Source organism: Protomyctophum bolini (assembly GCF_963924005.1).
Source record: "Protomyctophum bolini genome assembly, chromosome: 17".
NCBI lineage: Eukaryota > Metazoa > Chordata > Actinopteri > Myctophiformes > Myctophidae > Protomyctophum > Protomyctophum bolini.
Genome location: NC_137878.1, coordinates 26430315 through 26447661, shown reverse-complemented (window position 1 = coordinate 26447661; position 17347 = coordinate 26430315). Strand labels below are relative to the sequence as shown.

The 17347-nt window shown below is 42.5% G+C and overlaps 1 protein-coding gene across 2 annotated transcripts; it reads left to right on the top strand.

Annotated features, from left to right (window-relative positions):
• Positions 1-884: 884 nt before the first annotated feature.
• LOC308331419 (myelin-associated glycoprotein-like) lies at positions 885-16173 on the top strand. Of its 2 annotated transcripts, none has more exons than XM_080786852.1 (12): positions 885-1082; positions 1488-1548; positions 3071-3279; positions 4129-4288; positions 6123-6289; positions 7272-7413; positions 8856-8992; positions 9874-10012; positions 10280-10379; positions 12403-12421; positions 14946-15029; positions 15998-16173. In XM_080786852.1, exons 1-12 carry the CDS (start codon positions 1074-1076, stop codon positions 16055-16057), a joined length of 1287 nt encoding a protein of 428 aa, XP_080642978.1. In that variant the 5' UTR covers positions 885-1073; the 3' UTR covers positions 16058-16173. The 2 variants fall into 2 exon arrangements, with proteins under 2 accessions (XP_080642978.1, XP_080642979.1); XM_080786853.1 differs by having other exon boundaries at positions 1031-1082; positions 1483-1548.
• The last annotated feature ends 1174 nt before the right edge of the window (positions 16174-17347 follow it).

Genomic DNA, 17347 nt, shown 5'->3' with positions numbered 1-17347 from the left:
TCTGTGTGACCTCTGTGTCTTCTGCTGCAAGCTGTGCCCTAGTTTTGTTCTGCTTTTAACTGTGTTCTTGTACTGTTTTTAACCTGTGCCCTGAAAGGCGCCTTATAAATAAAATGTATTATTATTATTAATATTAAAATAGAAAAGCCACTCTCTGGAGTAATATGCCCCGTTAACCAGTTTTCATTTGAAATGACATTCAATTAAATTCAATTCAATTCAATTCAATTCAATTCAATTCAATTCAATTCAATTCAATTCAATTCAATTCAATTCAATTCAATTCAATTCAATTCAACTTCAAGTTGTCTCAAGACACTTTACAACCAACAAAGATCCACCCAGAGCAGCAATATTGCGACAATGGTAACGAAAAACTCCCCTTTAGGAAGAAACGTCAGGCAGAACCCGACTCTAGGGTGGGCGGCCATCTGCCTCGACTGTGTCGAGGGAGGGGGGGGGGGGTAGAGGGGGAATAGGAAGAAAGAATAGAAGAGAGATAGACAGGGTGGGCTCCGTGGAGGGGTCTGGTCCAGGTCGTGCTCTGTGAGGCCGGGTCCACGGTCACACTTCTGATGGGCTCCATGAAGACGCCTGGTCCACGGTCACACTCTGCAGTCAATTGGGGGTTAATATTAGAGGTCCACGGAACTGCGAAGTGGAGGAAGAAAAGAGACTCCGGGGAGGGATTCCCCAGATGTCGGGTTAGTGGCAGGCCTTACTGGAGCCTATATACAGTGTATATTACAAGCACTGCTGGGAGACAAACCCACACAAACAATGTACGATTATGGTATTTAGCAGACACACCAAACATTCAGAGATCTACTTCTGCTTTTGCCTTTTTTTAAACCATCAATAGGATATGGGCTGTCAGACAGAAAAGCCCTGCCACCAGGGACATTAAATGCTTTGTGTAACACCTACATTTGAGAAATAGGAAGGCAGCATTTTGCTTGTTGTGCAAATGATTTACTCAACTTCCCTTAGAAAAATGATTTGAGCATCACTCTCAGCTACAATCATTTGCATTGTACAGTCTCATAGCTCTCCCGTTTGTGGACATACTGTACATGTTAAAGGTAGGAACTGATCTTTCAATTTCTTCTTGCGTCAAATGAACGAGTCTTCCTGACACTATAGGAGGCCAATGAATACTAAACTACTAAGGCAGGACAATGCGACAAGGTTGTACTGTAAAAAGTAAAGACTATTAATCGGTTAACAGAACGGGGGAAAAAATTAAAAGATTGTGACATCCCACAATCAATCTCAACAGACACATTTTGTTATTGAAACAAAACTTGACCCCACCAACAGAGCTTCATAATACAACTGAAGGTGTTTACTTTGTTTTTTTATTATAATTTTTTATCATTCCTACTCCTAGTGTTGCTTGTAAATCTCTTTTAAGTGTGATATTCTGTGTATGAAATGTGATTTCTCACCACCATCATCATCATCATTATTTTCCCCTGGCAGAGCAGAACCAAGAAGACATGGCTGTGATTGTGACGTGTGTTGCTTTCTTCATGTATCTGATGCAAGGTCAGTGGTTTCCAGAACAGTGCAATAGTTGGAACACCCAGGCTTGTGCGTTTGACGTTTCCTTCAAAACCCTTCCCCTTTTTCAATCGTGTGTGTGTGTGTGTGTGTGTGTGTGTGTGTGTGTGTGTGTGTGTGTGTGTGTGTGTGTGTGTGTGTGCGCGCGTGCGTGCGTGCGTGCGTGCGTGCGTGTGTGTGTGTGTGTGTGTGTGTGTGTGTGTGTGCGTGCGCACGTGCGTGCGTGTGCCGTGTGCGTGTGCATGTGCATGTCTTTATAACCAGTCAGAATGCATATAGTAGAAGTGGTTTTCAAAGTTGTGTCCAGGTACCCTAGACATCGACATGTTGTTGCCAATTATAATCTTTTCCTGTCTTGCCGAATATTATCTATAAATACACCACATCTCTGTGTGTACGTACGTCTGAAATCCACGTAACTCGAGAACCGTTAGCTCCACCGACTTCAAATCCGACAAACGCGTTCCACACCACCACAGGGAGTGCAGTGCCCTGTGTCGAGTTGGTCGGACGCACGGTTGTTCAGAACTGCCACAAAAGGCCTCTGCCCGGGCTCTGGACCTGATCTCCATAGCTGGCCTGTTCTGACATCATTCTGACATCTGCATAGACTCCATATTTGGGCATGCCTGATAAAGGCATAAAAGGGACTGGGTGGTGCACGTTCTGACAGCTATCTGCATAGACTCCATATTTGGGCATGCTTGACAAAGAACTCCATTATATGGGCATATACAAGGGACACAGACATAATAACAGGGTGGGGCATGTTCTGACATCTGCATAGACTCCATATTTGGGCATGCCTGACAAATAACTCCATATTGTTTGTAATTGGAATAAAGGGACACAGAGAGACAGATACAGAAATCTCCATATAAGGACATAAAAGCGACACAGACAGATGGGTGGAACGGGTACTCTGACACGGGTACAACAGGTATTGCATCGCCAGGTGGGGCATGTATTTCCAACTTCGATCGTTAGCGACTCTGTGCTCTACAGCCGGGCACCGGTCTAGTGTATAATACACATAAACATACATAATTGTGATGTCAGAACAGGCCAGCTCGATATATGGATATATGGGTGATCAGGTCTAGATCCCGGGCAAAGGCTTTTGTGCTGGTTCCGGACAACCGGCTATCCGACGGACCAGGCACTGCACTCCCTGTGGTCGGTGGGGCGAACGGTTCTCTCTCGGTTCACAGTTATGTGGATTACAGATGTACGTACACGCACACACACACACACACACACACACACACACACACACACACACACACACACACACACACACACACACAGAGACGTGGTGCATTTATAGATATAGATACAGTAGCTAGACAGGAAATGGGGAGAGAGATGGGTGGGGGAAGACACATGCACGGCAAAGTTCGTCACGACTCGAACTCACGACACACTGTCATGCTGGATTACCAGCCAAATCCCCTGGACCGCTAAGCCGTCCCATGCCAAGATGTATCGTTCTACATGCCGTCACCAGGTGTCCTGTGTAACCAGTGGATTGTGGTTCTGCCCGGGAGCATCAGGGCCATAAGGGAGTCCTGTGCCACTGTCCCCTGTCGCTTCGAGGTCCCCTCCTCCTTTGACAGGGAAGTACAACCAAACTGCAGTGTCATCTGGCACAGGGCCTCTGTGTCCGGTCCCGTTGTGTTTAACTCCATGAAACCAGACATCAGGAACGGTATAAAGGTCAGAATCACTTCAGTACCCTCTCAGCATGCATTGCATGGTAAGGTGATGATAATCGAGCCTGTTTGTCTGTCTGTTTTATTTGTTTGTTTGAGCAAGAGAACTTGAGAGCAGATGGGCAGATTATATCGTCTCTGTCGGGTGGAGACCTCATAATGTCCAAAACTGTTATACTTTTCAGGACTCAAATGCAAAAGCAGCAAAAGTAGCAGATCTACAAGATCTACAAAATGGGTTGCATCATCGCATTGTGCAACTCTGTAGTATGATCAAGTAGAGCATTAACTTACGAGGAGAAAACACAAAAACTATTCCACAACCTCCAAATATCTGGAACTATATCTCCTGAATGCCGAGACTGTAACAGCAGGAAGCTGGCATCGGTTTGTAATTTCCCGTTACCAAAATAAGATAATAAGATATCAAGATATCTTTACGTTTTTATTTTTTTATTTTTATTTTAATTTCTGCTAAGCAGCAAGCTATACGTATATGCTTAGATGATGATTTATCAAATTTGCGCGACTGTAAAGACGAAACGGAAGTGGGGAGGAGGCGACACGACCAAATACGCTTTATCTCTGGATCATTTTCATTTACGTATATTCAAGACTGTATCATGCACTTTAGTCACATTAATTTATTATGCAGATTATATTATATTATTCACTTCATGCCTCTCAATGATGCAGCCTGCACACATTGGAATTTCACCCACTTTACTTGTAATGTGATGTGACAATAAAGATTGATAATGATTCTGATAGCAGGGGCTAGGAGAACTAGAATGTTTATTAATAATAGTACTAGTAGTATAATGTATCATATTAAATCTAACTGTGCTTCCAGGGGGAGTTCACAGGAGACCTGAGGAAGAGGGACTGTACCACAGTTTTCTATAACTTCCTGGAAATACACAACGATACCTACTTCTTCAGACTGGAGTGTCCCAGCAGTGGACAGCTGAAGTACACGTTCGGTTCAGGGGTCTACATTAGCTCACATGCAGGTACAGTATACACACAAACATTATTTTGGATGCCAGTTAAAGAACACCTCTGAAAATCCCACCCCTCTTTGCTGTATCTTTCTTAGCTTCCCCCTACACAGCAAATTCACAAGTGTTTTTCAGGTACAGTATATGAGCTTAAAGGGACACTTCACCCTTTTTGCAAAAAAATATATGTTAATGACGTTTAGAAGCTTTAGAACACTTTCCTGGGGGTCTTTATGTGTGTAATATGTGGTTTTAGATATTTTAGATTACAGCAGTGAGCCCGGTGTCTCTGTCATGGACACTGGGCTCACTTCCTTCCTGGACTACATGTTGTCTCAGTAAGACAGCTCTCCCCCTATCCACAAGGAGGAGCAGTGCACCAAAGAATTGTGGGAATTGTAGTCCAGGAAGGTAGTGAGGCCAGTGTCCATGACATCATAAAACCACATATTACTGTATGCACATAAAGACCCCCAGGAAAGTGTTCTAAAGCTTCTAAACGTCATTAACATATATTTTTTAGCAAAAAGGGTGAAGTGTCCCTTTAAATTGGCTATTTTTAGTGCATGACAATGTCTTAAAAGGAAGCATGAATCATTGTTGTTTTTGGCAGCAAATTTAGATTTTAGTTTTAGTCATAGTCTCTTGAATAGTTTTATTTTAGTTTTTCATTTTAGTCACCTGGAATGTTTTAGCGTTAGTCTAGTTTTAGTCGACTAAATGTCATGCATTTTGTTGACTAAATCTACAGTTAATTTAGTCAACTAAAATGTATTTTGATGCCGTCGTAATGACTGTTATAACATTTGCTGAAAATAACCGATCTACAAGCTCACAACGCGTTGTGAGCTTATAGATCGGCTATTTTCAGCATGTAACCAAGTGTAAAATGACTTGTATCTTACGTATACTGGATCTCTTGTCCACTAGTCCCTTGCAAACATTTTAGTCTAGTTTTTATTTGTCGACGAAATTGTCAATATATTTAGTCTCACTTTTAGTCATCATAGCTTAATTTTCATGTAGTTTCCATTTAGTTTTTGTCAGTGCAAAAAGTTAGTCGACGAACATTTTTCGTCTTTTTTAGTCGACGAAATCAACACTGGCATTGATTGTATAGGTTATCTGCTTTTGTGACAAAGTATGAGTCAGGCTTAAATGGTGCTTCACCAAGCACCATAGCGCTTTGAAGCAAGCCTGAACTAATGGCCAGATCTGATATTGTAAGCTTGGCACCTAAAGAAAGGGCGCTGCCCTGAAATCCTAGTGTGTACACGCTTCCAGCTCAAATCTTCCTGATTTGGGGCTAACCCCAGATGCAGGAGGACTGAAGGAGAGTGTAGCCTATACTATACTCCTGCAACCGGTTGGTTGCGCCAGGTTGCGCCAGAGCTCCAAAATTGGTGGGAAAAACTAGACCTATATGAAATTGTTTATAGGATCAATACAAGTAAATTAATACATGATAACCCCTTCCACAGTAGTAGCTTTTTCATATTTCCGATTATTCTAAAATAAATCCTACACAATGCCTCATTTGCACATTTAAAAATGTAAAATGTGTAATACAATAAATCATTGTCTTCGTGTACTCATTTGGGGAAGTTTCATGGTGATAACAATCTAATATAGGTATGTTTTGTATGGTTTCATACGTTCCAATTTTGGAGCTCTGGCTCATGGACTAAGAACCAAAAAGAACTGAACCGGTTCCCATTGGGAACCAACCGGTGGGAAAAGAGGCCCATGGGTGAAATTAATAGATAGGAGCGGTTGGGTCTGACTTCTAGTTTTTATAAAACTCCATATGGGCTTCACTCACCTCTCACCATCTCCTCTGCTGTAGACCCTCCACCTCCTGAGTTGACGACCACCCCCAGAAGAGACCTGGTGGAAAGGGAGACAGTGAGGATCCAGTGTAAAGCCCCAGTGCCGTGTCACGGCCAGGTCCCTGCCATCTCCTGGATGCCCCCCATGGAAGGGATGAACATAGGGGAGGAACGCATGGACATGGTGACTATAGGCTATAAACGTATTGTTTGATAATGGTTTATTCATTGATAATAATTCATAATTGACTAATGAATCAATTAATGTATAGCCTTTTAACTAATTGGCTAATGGTTTTAATTGTTTGTTTGATTCATTTGATTGGTTTATTAATTCCAATAATTGTTAATGGGATTAGCTAGACCCTGACCAATATGATTGTTGAGATCGATACCAATACAAATAGATTCACCGATATGATATGGTGTGATATTATCCAATTCATTACAACAGTGGTTCCCAAAGTGTTCAGCTCAAGACCCAAAAGAGAGACTAGTGACAAGGGGTCATCGCCATGTTGGCTTGTGGTCGACATTTCTGTCTAAATTCAAATTTTGCCACAGACGTACAAAATGAGCGGACAATAGATGCACATGCATAAAGTGAATGGCAAATTGGGTGGCAAAGTGGGAGGCAAAGTGAGTTTAACATTGTTTAACGTTGTTTAATGCCATCAGATAGGACTTTTCTGTTTGGATGTATGGGCTGTCAAGGCCAGAAGATTTGTCTTTGCCACGCAGTACTGGCATTCCTGCATAACTTTGATGATGATGTCACGCGCATACCCTCTATAATATTACAAAAACACATCAAGAGATAGCCCTGAATGACCATAAATAGTCTGTAACTCTGAGAGTGTGCATTTGTACACTTAGAGTTATGGGGGGGGGGGGGGGGTCTAGGGGCTGCAAATAAAACATTTGAGAACCGCTAGTACTATAGTAGACTCGTAGTACATTAGTGTCATACATGTTCTGAAGAAACCCTGGAGAATGATATTCAGTAATTGGGTCAAAATAAGAACTTTAATGGTGTGTAAAACAGAAAATAAAATAAAAATGCCACGGACACATTCTGTCCGTGTACAGAACAGTGGGTCCCTCCGACCCACTGTTTGAGAAACAGTTTGGGAGGTTTAAACTCTGCTCCGGCTTTGAACACACAGGCGGAGGATGGACTGATCACATTGACCTCCACCCTGACCTTCACAGCCACGGCCAGCTACCACGACAGCACCATCACCTGCTCCGTCAGATACCCACTGGACCAGGGCGTCAGCGTCCGAGCGCAGACGCTCACAGTTAAATGTGAGCAGAGGTGGTTGGGTATTTTTATACTGTGTGTCTGTTTCATTGATTTGTTTGTTTGTTTGCTTAACCGATGGATCTGGTTCATTCAGACACAAATGTTTCGCCTCCGTCCGTCCGTCTGTCCGTCCGTCCGTCCGTCCGTCCGTCCGTCCGTCCGTCCGTCCGTCCGTCAGTCACTTAGTAGAATGTCAAACACTTACTTAGTTTGCACACAACAGATTTGCACAAAACGTTGATTGGTCAAATATGGACAGTGGGTGTGACGGTTGGCATGGCCTGTCACACAAAATTAACACAACAACACCCCCAATATGTTTTATAATAAGGTTTACTATGGGTGCATTTGGAAGTTACTGTAACTGGTCGCAGTTAATCACAGCTCCATGTCCCTCTAAAGGTGATGTGTAACCAAAAGCACCGCTCGCACACAAACTGCCGTCTTGGCAGAGATCATTTTGCATTCAGATATTTCTCATTGAGACCGTAATGTCGATTATTGGTTGGGGGGAAAAAAGGTACACATACAAACATCACAGGTCCTGAGAATGAACTTTTGACTTGTCTGGACATGAACAGATTTGGCAGACAGGAACCTTTCTGTACCCCAGCCAGTGTTCTGAAAAATGCTGAGCTTGTCAGGGCTTGGACGTGTCTTTCCTCACACTATTATTTCAGTTACAGGAGAGGGGAGGCATCCTTTGGTTAGACATAGCATTGGTTAGACATAAGGTATTGGTGGACTAATGACTGGTCTAACCAATGACTAGTCTAAACTAAGTATACTGCACCCACAGGAGAGGCGTGCCAACAAAGGTATCCCAGGTGGTGGAGGACACTCCCCGGGCACAGAGAATACTGATGCCTCTTCCAGGAAGTTGACAAATTAAAAGCCCGGAGGGGTTGATTTATTGATAGAGAAATGTATTAGTCAGAAATGTAAACAGCACAATATACAGTCAGACATTTAGGCTGACACCTTTCCAGGAAGGTGTCAAATTGAAATAAGCCCTTGTTATGTGTCTGTATGTGTATGTTTCAGGCATTTGTCTGAGAGTGACTTACAATGGAGATGCGTCTGAACATTTTGCTAAAGCAGTGGTTCTTTAAGTGGGGGTCCTTTAGGGCTTTGTAGCCAGGGCGTCCCCAGCTAAATATGTTAATACAGAATCAAAATCAGTTTAACCACTTTAATCCTATATGCATACAGTAGGTTAGCTGCTCTACAAGCACTGCTTAAAAAAATACAATTTGGGGGTCTGATATGAAAACATCTGGGGGTCCTTGACATGAAAAGGGTTTGAGAACCTAAGCTCTGTTTTACTGTAAATGGTCTCTCTAGTCTGCAAAACGTCTGCTGTTGATTTGGAAACTATAGGCTACTTTAAACAAACTAAAAGGACTATTATTTGTTGTGTTTTTGTACGCTGTCTGTTTCCCAGTTGCCCCTCGATTGACCACAGCAACCCAGATTCCACCTGGTCCCATTAGGATTGGCCAAGCTGTGACCCTAACCTGTTCTAGTGAGGCCAACCCACCTGTGGAGCGATACACCTGGTTCATAGACAACAGAGGGCAGGTGGGAAACGCACGCACGCACGCACGCACGCACGCACGCAACTTAGTATTATTGTATAAGAGTCCACTGACACTGGAACTAAAGATGCCAGCAGAAATGGTGCTTTGGTTTGTAGCCCCCTCTATGGGACAACGTGTGCACTGCACAGAACATCCCAGAGCACCCTGTCTGTTGTGCATTCTTGTCCTTCTTCACTGTTTTCATAGTCTCTCAAGACAGACTGTTGCCTCGCAGGGGTCGCTGTTTTCCCGAATATTTGACGATGGGATTCTCAGATTGCTGTTTTCATTGAAATTGAGTAAGCTTTAAATGACAATGACTATAAGATAACCAGAGAATCATGAATTTCTAATTCGAAGACAAGGAGTGGGTTTGTAGATCTGCTCTTTTCGCCACACAACAGCATTGTGTGATAGATAGGGCTTAGCATCCATCCATCCATCCATCCGTCTTCAACTAGTTATCTGGAGTAGGGTTGGGGGGGCAACAGTTCCAGCAAAGAGCTCCGATCCATTAACCCATTAAGACCTGAGGCCGACTCTACAAATGCATTCAAAATCAGTGGGTCTTAAACTTTTCCTAGCCAAGAACCCCCCAAATTGATATATATTTGGCCACAGACACCCATCTGAACATTTTTTACCAGGGCCTTCAATGCGGAAGATTTAGTGTTAAAAAAGTGTTAAAAAAACATCTTCAAGGTTTTTCCAATATTGTTCCAAAAAAAATCAGATGTACAATCTCACAGCTCAGCACAAAGTGACGCATGGTGAGCTTGTAGATCTGCGATAATCTTGATATTTGAAGCCATATTATCGGCCAGCCCTAAAGATAGTTATACAAAAATGTAGCTTTACATCCTCCTCCTTCACACCATGCAGGTGAGGAGGACGGCTGAGGGGGAGCGTCTCCTGCTGCTGGCCAGCTGGGAGGACAGTCAGGTGTACTTGTGTGAAGCCCGCAACTCCAGAGGCTCCGAGCGCTCCGGTCCCATCGCCCTGGAGCTCAACCTCACTCTAGGTAAACCCAGAGCAACAACAGCCCTTCCATCAATGACGTCTGACAGTCACTTTGAATAACAATCAACTTTGTACAGCAGCACCTTTTTCTGAAAGCAGAGAAAGTAGCAGAGATAATGTATGTGTGTGCGCACGCGTGTGTGTGTCTGTGTGATGTGTGTGATATGTGTACTGTATATTAAAAAAAAGAAAAGCGCTTACTGTACTACAGTGTTAATTTAAGTAAATGTACACTCAAATGTACACGTAAACGTACACTGTCTTCCAGACAGCGGTGAGTGTTCCTCCATAGTGCCCTACATCCTGTGTGGAGTGCTGCTGCTGCTCTACACTCTGACTGTCATGGTGGCCATGTGCAAGTGTCACAGGTAAGGGTGTGTTTGGGATCCCCCTCATACTGGACCGTATATCTATCACCATTCACCCTGTGTCTGTGGTCTTTACCTTCCCTTCATCCCCCTCATACTGGGTATATCTATCACCATTAACCCTGTGTTTGTGGTCTTTACCTTCCCTTCATCGTCCTCCTATCATTGACTGAAGTTGATTGAGCAGGAATCCAAGGCCATGATCCTGTATTGATTGACCTTTTTTAATACTAAGCTACTAAGCTAATAGCTACTAAGGTTACACTTTTATTGCGCCTTGTTTTGAATGTCTCCTTTTACAAGTTTCTTAAAAAAGAAAAACAGCACTCTGCATGCTCACAAATTCAACAATGCGACACGTTGTGAGCTGCTACTTTCAAATAGCCGGGGTATATACAGTACAGGGCTTCTGTAGTTTATGTATGTTTTGTATTAATCTGAATCTACAAAGTAACTAGTAACTAAAAATGTCACAAAATTGTAGTGGGTTAGGGTTAGGTTAGCTCTGGTCCATAGCTCTAATGCGTTGCATTTAGAGCTATGTTACTCTAAACTTCCGCCGCTCGCATGAATGCAGAACGTTTTTGCTACTCACCTTAGTGGAAGCACTCTGAGCACGTATAAACGGTACTTTTTGGCGAGAAAGGGAGGAAAAATATTCTCTATGAGGCAATTCTCTGGGCAATATCAGTAGAAGGTGCAGTGGCGTAACTAAAATAAAATAAAAATCTGGTCGAAACAAAATCCCCTTTTGGCCAAAAAGTACCTTTTATACGGTACGTGTGGTGGGGGGCTCAGAGTGCGTCCACTAAGGAAAGTAGGCTTTCTAATGACACAACCTGCCTTTGTTTTGGTGAGTAGCAAAAACTTTCTTTTTATTTACGCTAAAGACGAGAGGCTGGTCTGCATTCATGCGAGCGGCGGAAGTGGAGAGTAACATAGCTCTAACTGCAACGCATTAGAGCTATGGACCAGAGCTATAGGGTTAGGTCAATCTTAGCTTCGGTATACCCAGGCTTTTATTTCCGTTAGGTCAATCTGGGAACCCATTGGCAAAGGACACATTTGCCTCAGAGATGTATAGTGGAGTAGAAAGTGAAAGTACAGAAAATTGGATTAAGCACCATGGCTCATCGTTGAACTTGATATGTGACCTCCAAATGATGTCATAATGCTGCCTGCGTTAGATGTGTGTGATGATGATGATGATGATGATGCTGTGCATTGAGTCACCATGGAGAGAGTGATATACAGACACACAGTCACACACACAGACACACACACACACACACACACACACACACACACACACACACACACAGACAGACAGACAGACACACATGTAACAGACGTGATCTTGCGTTGTGTTATATGAAGCACCATAGACTAGGATCTCAGCAGTGAGTAGATTTATTCTGTACAACAAAGAATGAGGCAATCACTCCTCTGCTCTGGCGTATGTTTTCCACATTACAATTGCGCTTTCAAAGCCAATATGAAATAGCAAGATGCCGACAATAAATACAATATGTACCTGTACAACAAAGAATGAGGCAATCACTGCTCTGCTCTGACGTATGTTTTCCACATTACAATTGCTGGAAATAAAGCAGATGCAGTACCATGAAACAACAACTTTGGGTACATATAATGTAAATAATCTGCAGAACAAAATAAACACAACCTACCGCTTTCAAAGCCAATATGAAATAGGAAGTGCGGTAGGTTACGTCATTAGGTTATAGGTCATAGGTTACGTCAACTGCCTGAACTCTTAAAGTGATCATAATACAATATAATGCCTGGACAAGTGGAAGCACTATTAACCACGTTACACACACACAACCTCATTTTTACAATAGTTTTGCAATCGCTTCAGAGCTCGACTCATAACATCATTGATCTTCTACAATCTACAGAGTAAGCTATATGATGTCAGCCTTCACTAGTCTATTAGTTATTCATAAATGTCTTTGTGGGTTGTTGTCCCCCCCCCCCCCCCCCTCTCTCTCTCTCTGTCAAGGCTTTCCAGCAGACTGAAGGTATGTGGAAAGATTTTATACAGAGAGAGAGAGAGAGAGAGACATGCACGCACACGCACCCTCTCTCTCTCTCTCTCTCACACACACACACACACACACACACACACACACACACACACACACACACACACACACACACACACACAGATATTAAATTATGTAATTATGTATTATTTATTAAATTACATAATTTATTATTATTATTTATTCATGAATGTATTAATCAGACCCCCACACAGTACATTCACTGTGACGCCGCCGCCAGCCTGATAAGATCTGCAGATTCATGCTACGTCACGCTCTCTCACACACACACACACACACACACACACACACACACACACACACACACACACACACACACACAGTGGCGGTGTCTGGCTGCCATCCTCGTCTTCCTCATGGTGAAGCAACAGGCTGCAGCAGCACCATGACTAACACACTGCTTTACTGTAGCATGACTACGTAATGCAACGGGGACCTCTGCTGACGCTCTGCCTTGCTCACAGACAGACTGTAGGAAAGTTGAAACACGGGACAGCATCTAGAAGAACTGTGGTTTTCAACCCTTTTCATGTCAAGGTCCATTATTTATTCAGCATTTAAGCCACGGACCACCATGTCATGACATTTAGGGGCCCTATTTTCATCAGTGCTAAACCCCTTATACCTAAACTTCTTTGCCTTTATTTTTTTATATTTTGAAAAACATATTAAAATGGCTAAACTAGACGATCTACATCAACACATCGTGAGCTTGTAGACCGGCTAATTCAAATGTCGTTGAACTATTAGCTGGGAATTCTGTGTTTTTTAAATGTTTTAAATGGGAATGGAATATGACCTGAAGTCCATTCGACAAATGCCTTCTAAATGAGTAGTTTTCAGGACCCGTGCCAATAAGGACCCGCAAAAAGATATGCATTTAGCCATCTGATCTGAATATGTTTTGTGCCAGGGACCCCCCAGAACAGATTTTTGTTCAAAATGATTTCAAACTTTTTCAAACACGTTCAAAAATATAGCCAGCTCTCCGTGAGAATTTTTGAATAGCCAATGCTAAATTCTAAAATGACATATAATAGATACTGTACAGATACGCCTTCCCAGTTTCAATGGGTTAAGCATGATGTACTATGTCGCTTAAGCATTGTTCAGACATAACAAGGGAGGTTAAGACTGCTAAAGATAGGAAAAAGAACCTCGACATTTTGACGCTACGGTGATTGACGTACAACTGGGGCATTTGGCTTTCATTTCAGAATCACAATTCCATACTTTTCTAAATTCTGCCTCATATCTGCAGATTATAAGAATATATATATTCTGAGAGCATGTTGGCCTTCTCCTCAACAATGTGATTTGAGGCAAAAAGCATGCAAAAAATAAATGCAATGCTGATCTTCCCTGTACTGTAGTATGAATTCCACATGAACTGATACGAGCCGAAAACAATTCCACATATAAAGGGTGAAAGATATGACTTTAAGAAGCGCTTCTAGAAAAGTAAAAACAACAAAAGCTGCAAGTCTGAGTTCTGTTCTATATGGTATTTGGAGCCAATCAACATCGATGCAAACATGAACTCATTTCGCGACCAGGAAAAATGATGTTTGTAATATTCTGCAATGTATTTATACACGCCCTCTCATGCACGGCTCTGTTTGAACAAGACGGAATGTTCAAATCGCATGTTTTGGCCAATGTCCAAGTACAGACAAAGTGAAGAAAGATGATGTACTGTACTCTCCAAATAACCTGGATTGGACTTATCTGCACTTCAGCCCTGAAACCATCCGGTTCTGCACCTAGCCAATCAATGCTGGGGCCAATGGCCATAAAGGCATCTGCCTGTACGGTCAACGCCCTCTCCTGCACGGCTCTGTTTGAACAAGACGGAATTTTCAACTCGCATGTTTTGGTCAATGTCCAAGTACAGACACAGACCGGTTACAGGCAATATTTGACACCATCAATGTCACCTATAAATAAAATGATCCACTCCCGGGGCGTAATTTGGCGTCCAAAGGGAGGGCAATTGCCACCCCATATAGCGTTCTCACATTTAACAATTATTTTGTGCAGATTATGTCCTCTGAATATTTTTTTCAGATACGTTTGATTTCAAATCAGTGCTTAATCGGTGACCGTCCATTTACATATGCGTAACACGTGTTATAGACCTGTTTTATTTATTTATTTTTAGGGGGTGGGGGAGTTCATACATTCATGAACCACTGTTTCCACTTTTTCGTTTCTTTCTAAAACAAAACGCCGCCTGCGGTCTCCGAGGTTACTGTCAATGTGGCAGCCTTGTTTTGGACATGACCATTTCGCTGCGCATTTCTTACAAGAGTTGTTTTTCCTTTTTAGCGAAAAAAAATCACGTCTAGAAGCTCACAATGCAAATGCATGTGGAGCTGGTATAGATCCACTATTTTTTTGCTATTTTTTTAAATGCAGGGGCTTCAGCGATTTATTTATTTGTATTTTTATTGACCTCTTTTCCTCTCCCGTCTCTCAGCATCTGGAGCTGAAAGGGAAAGAGGAACACATCTACAGTAACCTGAGGGCCTCCAGCATAGCCCGGGACTACGACCGAATCCAGGTAGTCACATCTTCACCTACTGTATACATATGGCCTCGGTTCGGGTGGAAACCTCATACTGTATCCAAAACTGTTACTTTTCAGGAATCGGAAAATATAATTGAAAAGTAGAGAAAGTAGCAGATCTACAAAGCGACGCACTCTGGAGCTTGTGGATCTGCTACTCTTGATGCGAATGTAGTATGAATGTAGGATGATCAAGTAGGGCGTTAATTTACGGGGGGGAAAACACACAAAAAGTCTGAATATGGAGATAAGAGCTTTCTGCCCGACAGCAACGATGTCGTCACTGTCGGGCGGAAACCTTGTATGTCCTAAACGGTTAATTTTCAACAAAAATAACCTGTGTCACATTCCCATGGACTCCATGTAGTTATTATTTAGAAAACAAAAAAAAACTAAAAAACAAACGCAATCTGCAATGTAGTGTTTCTCTCTGAAGAGACCTTGAACAGAAGAAGAAGAATCTATGAAAGGGCTCTTGTTCAGCGTCTGCAGATAACATTTTATCTTTTTATCTTTTAATGAAGTAAAATAGGCAATATTGTTTGAAATAGCTCTTGTTTAGTGTTTAAAGTGTGACTGCAGATAAAAAAATCTATTTTTATCTTTTTAATTACGTTTTACTGTCTCCATACTGACGTAGCAAATCGCTTCTCGACATATCATATCAGTTGCCTATCTTCTGCAAGTGTTTTCCCAGAATACGGATGCTGGACTGGGTTAAGAGTTACACTTAAGCATTATAATGTGTAGGCCTACCTGCAAATGTTTCATTTAGTTGAGTTTATTGGCTAACAATTTGCTAAAGCAAAAAGCGAGAAATAAAACCTGTGTGGTGTGGTGTGGTGTGGTGTGTGTGTGTGTGTGTGTGTGTGTGTGTGTGTGTGTGTGTGTGTGTGTGTGTGTGTGTGTGTGTGTGTGTGTGTGCGTGTGCGTGTGCGTGTGCGTGTGTTTATTGACAGCAGCCCAAAACTGCAGCAGCCCAAACTGAAGTCCCCAGTTATGAGAACGCCATCATTGAGTGACAGACCCTGACGGCAGACATGAACCCTCATCAACACACTGGATATGTAGCGACTACTAACTACACCAGCGGTCGTCAAAGTGAAGTAAATCTGAGAGTGTACAAATGGAGCCATGGGTCCATTTGGTTCCATTTGTACATTCTAGATTGGGGTCCAAGAGATAAAGAATCGTATGGTCCATGGCCTAATGCATGCAATGCTTATCAAACTGGGGGTACTTAATAATAATAATAATAACAATAATAATAACTGAACTATACACGGTAAATGTTATTGTGATCATTCAGCCTGTATAAGTGTATACAGTATCTATTCTTTTTTTAATTTATAATTTTTATCCCACGATTTTGCAACCCATTCTTTCACCCAGTGTCAATTATCTAATGTAATCCTGGGCGCTACACTTCCTCTGCCAACCTGGGGGGGACAGCGGACAGACCTCATGCTTCCTTCTATGCATGAGGAGTCCAAGCTGTTTCTTTTCACCTGACAGGGGGGAGTTTCCACCGGCCGGACGTAGCACGTGGAAGGAACACGTTATTCAACCAGTTCCTTTCCCCTCCATCAGGTGCCCCGGCTGGCCAGGGCAGTTTTAGTGATCAGGATTACTGCATGTTTTTTGTGAGGGTACCTATACCCTAGGGGACACGGGGAGAACATGTAAACATGCAAACTCCACACAGAAAGGCCCTTTTGCCAACCCCACCTCGGGTATGGGCACTGATGACGTGGAGGAGGAAAACACACCCCCAGTGCCCCCAGTGGGAATCGAACCCAGGACCTTCTAGCTGTGAGGCGACAGCACTACCGACTGTGCCACCGTGTCTTTTTAAATATTTTCCCACCCCAAATTTTCCTCAGATTTTAGTCGATATGCCTTGTATCATCAATACAAGGTATATTAAAATGTTATTCAAAAATTGCATCTTGGGTTTTGGTAATCAACTCTAAAAACGGGTCAAACACTGCATTGGCCAAATTGTTAAATTACATACTGTATGACTAAATATACGACCTACAAGCTCACAACGCCTCGCGGTGTGAGCTATTTTAGCAATATTTACCTCAAATCAAACAACCAGTCAAACAAAATGTTATGCCTCAACTCCTACATTCAAACTAAGTGCTTATCAGGGTGGAGGGTCCCCAGTTCAAATATGATTATTTTGTGGGGTCCACAGTTAAAATATGATTATTTTGTGGGGTCCCCAGTTAAAATATGATTATTTTGTGGGGTCCCCCATGCAGTTCAAATATGATTATTTTGTGGGGTCCCCAGTTAAAATATGA